General features: G+C 36.0%; 1 protein-coding gene across 1 annotated transcript in view; it reads right to left on the bottom strand.

Annotated features, from left to right (window-relative positions):
- LOC144964190 (putative peptidylglycine alpha-hydroxylating monooxygenase 1) overlaps positions 1–10000 on the bottom strand; it is a 60563-nt gene that overhangs the window by 12381 nt on the left and 38182 nt on the right. Inside the window, exons 6-7 of the mRNA XM_078898168.1 lie at positions 3955–4044; positions 2952–3000 (exon numbers count right to left, since the gene is read on the bottom strand). Coding sequence (XP_078754294.1) covers positions 2952–3000; positions 3955–4044 — 139 coding nt within the window. The remainder of the gene's footprint in view (positions 1–2951; positions 3001–3954; positions 4045–10000) is intronic.

The raw sequence follows: 10000 nt of genomic DNA, 5'->3' as shown, positions 1-10000 counted from the left end.
TATTATCCGTTCCAATCAGATTTATCTTCAAAATCTTTTTCAAGGCCTCTAAAATTCCAGGCTGAGCCTTTTCTATAGTGGGCCTCCCGACTTTAGGATAAGAACACTTGTGCATGCCAATTTCATTTGGCAAATAATTAACCTTCTTTTAATTATTCTTTTCCAATTTTTTGTATATATTGTTTGTTGGAGGGGGGGGGGGTCGTTGAGGTTTTTTGTTTGTTTTGTTTTTGTTTTGTTTTTTTGTTTTTTGTTTTGTTTTTTTTTTGTTTTTTTTTGGGGGGGGGTATTTTGTTGGGGTGGTTTTTATTTTTTTTTTTTTTGGTGTATTTTTTTCTGAAAACTTTATTGTTCCTTCACCAGCTCTGAAAATAGTTTTAAGTCGTTCTCCTTTTCGTTAGCGTTTTTAATGATATTTCACTAGAAATGTCTTTATGATTGGTGATAGGGAGGTATCCGATTATGGTGTGTGTCAATAAATTTATCCCATAAATTGTTGATAGCATGATTTATTTATTTTTTGAGCTAAACGATCGACCAACGACAATGAAGAAAACCAGGATCTGCCCTCAGATGTCGCCACACGACGCCCGGTGCGCGAGTCAAAACAGTGCTTAAGGCTGGTTGGTCGCTCCTGCTTTAGGGATAGAAGTTGAGGCTGGTGAATGAAGTTGTACTTGCGGTGGCTGTAGCAGGTGTCATGGTTGAGTATGGAGGGTGAGAGAGTTTAGACTCAGGAACTAATTTCAGGATTTGACTCCAAAATAAGTCGATTAAAACTTCATTGCAGTATCTATTTTCCTTTGCCAATGTCCACTTCACCCCTTCAAATACATTCTCAATATCTATTGTGCCAGCCTTGACTCTGTCCAATATAATTCCTCACCTCTATAGCAACATTGGTGCCTTTTTTCATGATGCAGCTATCAAAATAGTTGATAGATTTTGTGGTAATAAGTGGTAACATGGTTAGATTATTGAAATGACAAAACACCTCAAATTGAAAGTAGAAGAAACCATTGCCTGGGTTAATTTAATGCTTCATGTAAAACAATACCTCTAAATCTAAATAGTTTGTATACATGGAAACAGTAAAATGTGTGTTATGATACATATTGTCCTCATCCTTGTCATACACGTTTCTTACAGAGACAAAAGACCATCCCCCTTTTGAAGTGTATGATTACACTTGAACGGCCCTTAAAATCTGAACACAAACATTAACCTTTTGACGGGGACATCGAACTTCTATAAAACAATAACTGCTAACCTCTTTAGACCTGTTTACGCCATAGGAGCAATCTTTAATGAAATCCGGGTGGCTTCGCTGTCAATACACCAAACAAAAAGTCTGCTTACGAAATGGTAAAGATACCGACTGGTTAAAATGAATGCAGTGATATTTGAAAGCCTTTATCGTGATATTTTAATATGGGTCTGTCTGCTTACACCAATTTCTAAACGTCAATGACTCAAGCGCATGGAAAAGACGGAATTTATAATCCAGTATTTGTTGACACAGTCAATATGGAAAGTGTTCAGGGCGTAATTTTATGTTAACGGACTAGATTTAGTTATTTACTCGTCTAGTAAATGACTTGCTGGTCTTAAACCTAAGGAAAGTAAGTGACTGAAAGATTGAAATTTATGAACGCATTCTAGTCTCTGACTAGCTAGGCTATCGCCTTGAAGTGGGCGTTGTAATGACGGTAACTAATTCGGTTATTTTGTGCAGGTAACATCAAGCTCTCTAGTATACGATGGAAGGTAAGACACCTGCCCTCATACTTTCAACGCAAAAGATTTCCAAAGAGGAAATTAGCTAAACATCCGTATAGATAATATTTTGTTCCGTTTCATACTTGAACTTACTTTTGCCATGATGAATCAAATCACGTGATATTGACTGTTTACTGATCAGACTACAATAATGTCCATGGTCGAGTGTCAATTCTATATTTAGGCCAATGAAAGTCTCATTGAAACTCAAACAAACTCAACCTAAAAAAACCCCAGAAAGTTTGTTCTGATGAATAACATTATTTCAGTCAGTTACCACGTCAGTAGAAGAACTTTTGTCTCCACTTTATTTTCTAATCGTCTGCCTTGTTTGGGGTTTGTTTGTTTTTGTTTTGTTTTCGTTTTTGTGTTTTGTTTGTTTTGTTTTTTTTGTCGTTTTATTTTTCTTTGTTCTTTGAGGCGAACCCTTCGAGTTCGAGTCTCCGTTCACTAGCAACTCGTGAGCTCAATTAGATTCGGGTTTTTTTTTAGTTTTTACTCACAAAAATGTGTATTTCCGACGATCTGTACTTATCTTGCAGGTTTGTAAAGCCATTGTCAAGAGCAACAGGGCCCTTTCTGCCTCTGTCATTCGTAACCGACGCATTTTCCTCCCGAATCGAAGTTTTCTAAATCTAAATATAGCTGATATCTTGTCGACACTATGATGTATCCTAGTAACTATTCTCAGACTAAGCTTGAAGACTTTGAAAAAAGATTCCAATGTTGTTTTTTAAGTTTCATTTATAATGGTTGTCTGTATATTTGTGTGTTCTTTGTTTATTATTTTGTTTTGGTTTTTAATTTTTATCTGTTGTATTTTTTATTTGTTTGTTTTGTTTGGGTTTTTTGGGTGGGTTTTTTGTTGTTTTGTTGTTATATTGTTTGTCTTTTTTGTTTTGCTTTGTTTTTTTCTGGGTTTTTTTTGTTTTGTTATGTTTTTGTTGGGGGTTTTTTCTAGGTTTTTGTTTTGTTTGTTTTTTGTTGTTGTTGTTTTTGTTTTGTTTTTGTTTTGTTTTGTTTTTTGTTTTTCTTTTTGCTTCTATTTTTTGTTTTGATGGGGGGATTTAGATTAATAATAAATATCAATAAACATACCTAGCCCACTCTTAATAAATTGCATTTCCTTTTGGCATCTTCTATAATCATTAAATTAAAAAATGTCTACTCGCCTTGTTGGGCTGGTCCTTATCGTCAATCCAGAGTTGTCAAGCTTGTTCTCTGGAAAGGTATAAACATAGTCTTTGTAGTCCACAGTATTATATATTACATGATTGTTCACGAAAAAAGAGAGTCCCGATAGTTTAATTGATAGATTTCTCAACCTACGAGGAAGGAAACCTGTCATGATCGGGTTTTTTTCTTTTGATGTTGTTTTCTATTTCTTTTATTCTTTTTTTTTTGTTTGTTTGTTTTGTTTGGGGGGTTTTTTGGGAGCGAGGGTGTTAACTCTCGCCACCTTGACGTGATTGTGTCCCATGCAAAGGGTAACAAGCTGATGTTTTTATCCATTTAATGATGCAGAACCAAGCTAAACGCCGGTCCCATGTGCCGTTTTATTCTGAAACAATACAATTTTTAAGATACGACAAATTAATGAGTGAGAAAAATTGGGATGTACTTCTAGAGCCCTTGCCATTCACTGAAGGAATCTATCAAGGGCTGATTATGGATGTCTGTCGTGATTATTTCATGCAAACGGTTAAATATTGTGCAAAGCACTCAGTCGGTCAAAGTTGGTAGAGATGGTTACAGACAGTTAAAGACAGAAAGACAGAAAAAAGTTGAGCTATGTCACATCAAATTATGAGCTGAGATGGCTCGAATGACATCCTCCAAAAGGGTTGGGACCAATGTAATATATATATAATTATAATATAATATATATATATAGGTCTGACATCCGAACCCAATTATGGGCCTCGATTAACATTGTTGTAATGGACAATCTTTTGCGTCATTTTTTTTTGGAGATTTCCATTGCAACAATGAGCCCACAATGAACTGGGTTATCAGACCTGCATGTCGGTAGGGATATATTGGAAATACTTGGCTTGGAATCCAGCAATTTCAACACCCTCACTACTCTTCCTCCCCCTAATCACAGTAAGTTCATGATCAAAAGTGAATGCTTGAATGGGAATGTCAAACAGGCATATACTATATTCCAGTTACCTGGTGGAAGAAAGCTGCTCACGTTCTTGTAATGTACCTGTACCACAAGGTATTTTACAGGTGTGTCTTTTCCTACATCAAAACCAACATCTGTTGAGAAAAAGAGTATATAGGTATATGAAGTTTTGCATGACTGGAAATTTACATGTTTTCCTTATAATGTGTACTTTTACACCATAAAAAGTAAAACTGTCAGTGTCTTAATCAGGTAATATTATGGTATGACCTGAAGGTAAGATGATGGCGTGTCCCAATTGAACTAAAGGGTCAGTTGACCATTTTCTTTCAACTAAAGCAGTGTGACACTCTCCATTGCCCGGATTTTTTTTGTTTTTGTTGTGTGGGTTTTTATGTTTATAAGAATAGAGCGTGCATTTAAGACATCCTAGGGTGGGTGTGAATTACGGCGTAAAGACTGTCTGATAGAAATGTTTAACTTTATGAAACAAGTGGTCGATATTTAAAAAATACCTCATGAAAAGATGGATTTAATTATCAATGACCACCCGATTTCACAGCTCATCTACTAGCTACGAGCAACTATACTCAGAATTTTAATAAGTGCACGTGTTTTTCTTCTTTTTTCTCAGCTGTCCCTCAATGCAACAGCTGCAAAAAATTTGTATGAACCTCTGAATCAATTTGTCTTAACTAAGAAGAATTTTTTTCATAAATCTTAAAACAATAGGAAAGGATTTCGCGTATTACAGCTATATTAAAATCGCGTACAGGTAAGGATCGTAATTCTTAGAAGATTTACATTATCAAAATTATGAATTTTCCGCTTATCCATTTTGAAGGAATTCCTCAAAATGGAATGTTCGGTAAATTGAAACTTAAACGATATACATACAGTATTTGAATATGAAGCAACAAATGGCAATTTTAACTATCAGACATCTACATTTTATAACTGTCAATACACATACTGATGAAACAAACGAAAATGAAAATTACGCTATTCCAACATTATTTTGTTTGCAAAATTTTGAGAAATGGCTTGTGTATATGCCAAAGAGGATATTTAATTTTTTTGTAAACTGGACAAAAGTAGAAATTCATCAATTTATGATACAGTGTTTCCACCAATATTTACATTTGTTCAGCAGTAACAACAACTACAAAAGCGACAACAACCAAGAAATACTGGACGCAGCAATCATCACATTCTGATGACAAGGATGATGAAAATGGAACGACTCTGTCCAATGAAATGTAATTCTTCTCTAGTTTGCGAAGGTTGGAGCATGCCATTTCCCAGTCTTCCCTTGTTATATCATTTATTGAATCGTCGGTGAGAGTAACTTTGGTGTTTCTCCTCTCAATCTTTGCCTCTGCTTAGGCCCAATGACCTCTATTGGATTGCGCTCACCGTGATATGGCGTAAGTTGCGCAACCTCGTGTCAAAACTCCCTGATTAGACAGTCTGCTTTGAAAACTTTTTCTAGTTCATTTCTTTTTACTAAGGAGTATAGTTAGCCCATTGATAAATTGTCAGAATGTGTGTAGTGCTGCCTGATTGAATCCATGAAATCATATCAGCTTTTATTTTGTCAAAGTTGGAGCCTTGAAGTGATCATGGGCCATCGAATGGTAGCGTTGTCCAAAACAATACAGCTGGGTGCTTCGGGGGAAGACAGCAAATGGTATTTAGCCAGTCTTCAAACACCTTTGCATTGACCCCAGAATTATATTCTCTACCTTTCAGATGATGCAGAGAAGAAAAAATGACATGGCATCCTTTTAAATATTCAGTATCTTCACCTACTCCAAAAATAGCAATGCTCCTCTGTCCAGGACCCATGGGCCTTTTTCTGCCCGAATTATCAGACGCCCGATATTTTGTCGGATGAATGTTTACTCTCACCCAGTCCCATACATCGTTGGATGATATCCATATCAAAGTTGTCTAGGATCCTTTTCCCTACCACGACCTTCCACACTGGTGATCTCTCTGTCGTATTTCGATAACCATTTTCACATACACATGGTTGATTGTGAAATTACAATTCCTCTTGAATACAAGAAGACTTCTTTTCGCAGCTTTACGAGAGTGGAACCGATAGAAATTTCGTATTGTATCGTATCGTATCGTATTGTTTAAGAGCCTAATATGTTTTAAGACCTTATAGGCTCTGTGAAACGTTCATGCATATACATTTTTTTCAGTTATATAAACAGCATTCATTGTTAACTGGAAAATATTGGGTATACAATCACTATTTCAAATGATTTAAAACTAGAGATTTAATTTCAGTCTTTGGTAATTGCGACATGATGTAGATAATATGCATAGATCATAAATTCAAAATCCAATGGAAACTACATAAGTGGTAAGTTTATAACAGTTAAAGCGAATTGTTATTATTCGGAAACAAGTATGACGTGAACTCATAATCAATAGCCGGAACTAGTGTGTCAGCATGAGAGTTTTTTTTTTTTTTTGAAAAACGATGAATTCATCTCATAGGTACTTTGTGGTGCGTGACTTGTTTACATCTAGAGTACTAGTTTTTACATGTCTTAAAGAAGAAAACTATTTTGATATGGCATCAAAACGGTCCAAAAGCATAAAGGGACAGCTGAGAATAATACCCAGAAAAACACGCGCCATTAATAAAAAATCTGACTCGGACAAGGACGAAATATAAAAGCACATAGAGCTAACAATGAATTCAATGTTCAACAGATTATTAAAGTTTAGGCCGAAAAAACAAAATTCTGAGGAAAATGTGACATACAATACACATTATTTTTAACATATGTTGTTGACCGGGTAGCTAAATCAGTAGGGCATGACTCACAAGCAAATGGAGCTGTAAATCTTATTCTCTAGCGAGCTTTGAAAAGTTGAAAGAGAACATTTTAAAATGCCTATGAGGCTATCACTGTAAGTGTTCCATTAATTAATAAACAAATAAGTATATGCATTTCTAAACTGCTAATGATATTGTATTGATGACGAGCGTTAGGTAAAATACACACAACATCTGTCAGCCAAAGACAACCTATCAACACACAAAATCTGTGTGTAACATTAGAGGCGTATAGTCTGAGTGATATAATTCACTAATAGAATGTCTAAAAATAATAACAAAGAGCTGAGTGGCGTCAACGTCGTTCCTCTATTTAGTGTTTCTATGTTTTCAGTTTTATTATATTAATTGGCAAAATTTTTCAATGGCTTATTGACCTGGGCTTATGAATAGGGAGAGATGTAGACTGGGAATGGGGAAAGATGTAGGTTAATTGTATCGTCAGGTTTTGATAATGTGCACTTTATGTGACATTATATCTTTTGATTAATGTATCTGGAGTGTTGATTGCTGTTGATATGTCGTTAATGGCTTTGTGGAATGATCTAACACATACTTCTTGACGTCATCATTAAAATCTGAGCCATCATGTCAATCAATTATTATATTGGAATGAACTAGATAACGAAAATTAATTTCTTAAGTACAATGGTTACAGCTAGTAACACACTCTTCTATAAAGACTATATTTCAACTCAGATTTTATCACTTAATTTAAAAATCAAATTCTAAATATATAACTGTGAGGGTAGGTTACTGGTTTTTACACTTTACACTACAACTTTGGGTGCGGTTTGAATACCTGTTAACAAACTATTTGCGCCTTTCTGCTGAAGAGGGAACGAGTGTGAAAATTCAATTTTTAAAGCAATCAGTTTATATAACAGTTTAATTTTTGTCTTTAAAGAAATGGATGAAAAGTATTATCTATCATGTATATGACAATAAAGTATCAATATAGTAAACGCAACCTTTTCGCGTCCCTCCTCCCATCCACCAAATGGCCTCAAGGTACCCAAGGGGACCGAAGACTCCAGTTTGAGAACCACTGGCATGGGATAGCTCATCATTAATAATTGCCATGTCTACATTCACGTTTTGAATCAATATCTCCTGTTGTTACCGCGGTGCGGTTTAACAAACCCTTGCCTATAACAACTACACTGATGAAAGCAACGATACTGACATCCATATCGCAATAATCAACTTCACACTTTGATGCAATTCATGGATCAATTGTTGCATTTTAAAAAGTAACTATAATAAGATACAATACAATTTTCGGATGTGTATAAATCTGCAACAGGTAGATAATAATTAACAATTCTTCACAAAATGTTATTTCAAAATATGGATTAATTTTGAATCCAAACGAGAGGATATAATATACGAAACATAAAGCCTCGTTCGTTTGTTCGACAGACAAAAGAGTTACTCCCTGTGACACAGGGCAATCAGTTACCACGAAGATAAGTCGGGCTCTAATGAGGATCTCTTACATTAATCTGATGCCCCAAAAGACCCACCCACGTCGTTGACCTAAGCACATACACAAGTATGTCCTGACGGATACTGAATTACTGAGTGTCTTTTGTGCTATTCCCCTTTCTAGGCAATGATGCAGATCGAACTTTGGTGTTAACTTGAGCTTCTATATGGCGCAATATCCACTAAATGTGCACAAAGGGCGCAATATCCACTAAATGTGCACAAAGGGCGCAATATCCACTAAATGTGCACAAAGGGCGCAATATCCACTAAATGTGCACAAAGGGCGCAATATCCACTAAATGTGCACAAAGGGCGCAATATCCACAAAATGTGCACAAAGCGCTTTATAAAGAATCCCTGGCCAAACAGCAACACGTAACATGTAGAACGAGACACGACGCCAATTAGGCGATATTACACCTTTTTTTCGACAGAGACAACGCTGTTAACGGCAAGGTACTCATTTACACCTTAGTACGGTGGGAGAATGTGAGTTAAGAGCCTTTTCCATGGACTCAACTATGCGCCGAGCGAGGCTCGAACGCAGGACCTTCCGATCCGAAATCGAGTGTCATACTACAAGACTTCATAGCCTGGCTTTTATATCCTTTGACCTGTCCTTCAATGGTAGCCCTGACAGGAGATATATTATTATCCCCCGCCGGCTTAACAATCCAGATCATCAGGAACACGCACACTAGTGCTCATGTGCTTAAGAATGCATTATCTTACGTCCCCACCTCTCTCTCTCTCTCTCTCTCTCTCTCTCTCTCTCTCTCTCTCTGTGTGTGTGTGTGTGTGTGTGTGTGTGTGTGTTTCTGTTTCTCTCTCTCTCATCAAATAGCAACTATTATCTGGTTCTGATTAGAGTTTCAAATAACTTATAATAAATTGTATTTATTTCCAAACTTTATTTCCGCGATAATAAAAAAGTGCATCTAGTCGCCAAATTAATCAAAATATAGATCTACAATTTTGCAACGAGTCTGGTTTTCTAATCAATTCTAATTACAAACGTGACATTTAATCTTATTTAACTCACCAAACCCTAACACCGACTATATCCGTAGTTTACCCGGGTTACTTTTAACCCATGCCTAGTTATTACATTTTTCTGAGACAAAATATTATAGGCGTAGTATCAAAGCTCTTGTTTTTAGTTTTTACATGCTAATGATAGCTGAATAAGACTATCTATGCACATGCTCATTTTTAATACATTTTTTCCCATTTTGAAAAGTAGCAAAAATCTTTAGGATTGAGTGAGTTAAAGAGAGATATGAAATCCTCCATAGTCCAAGAGAAAATAAATCCTAAAATAGCATCACAATATCGATTTTTCAAGCAAAACCAGAGAGTGGGGAGGAGGTGGGAGACTGTTAGCTGGATCGAAGAGATGTGAAAGCGAGGGCATTGCTTTTTTGTATCTTTGTTGTCGGTATTGCGGGGGAGTACAGTGAATTGTCATTGATTATTCATTCACAATATTATTTACACTATCATTCAATGACAAAACACAGTATCGATCTTTTGGTCAAAAATCGTTTACTCCTGTGATACATGACAAAATAGGGAGCAGGCACTGTTGTAAGATAAAGACCTGAAAAGTCAGCAGGAAACAATTCTAGACAAAGCAGAAAGAAAGAAAAAGAAATAATGGATCCCAAAAGATCAGCCTGCTTCGACTAAGGGATCGAACTTCAAACCTCCTAATTACTGGTCAGACGTGCTTTCATTCC

This window comes from Berghia stephanieae, chromosome 2 (assembly GCF_034508935.2).
Source record: "Berghia stephanieae isolate SIO BIC M18660-M18661 chromosome 2, UCSD_Bste_1.3, whole genome shotgun sequence".
NCBI lineage: Eukaryota > Metazoa > Mollusca > Gastropoda > Nudibranchia > Aeolidiidae > Berghia > Berghia stephanieae.
This window is presented reverse-complemented; position numbering and strand designations above follow the sequence as displayed.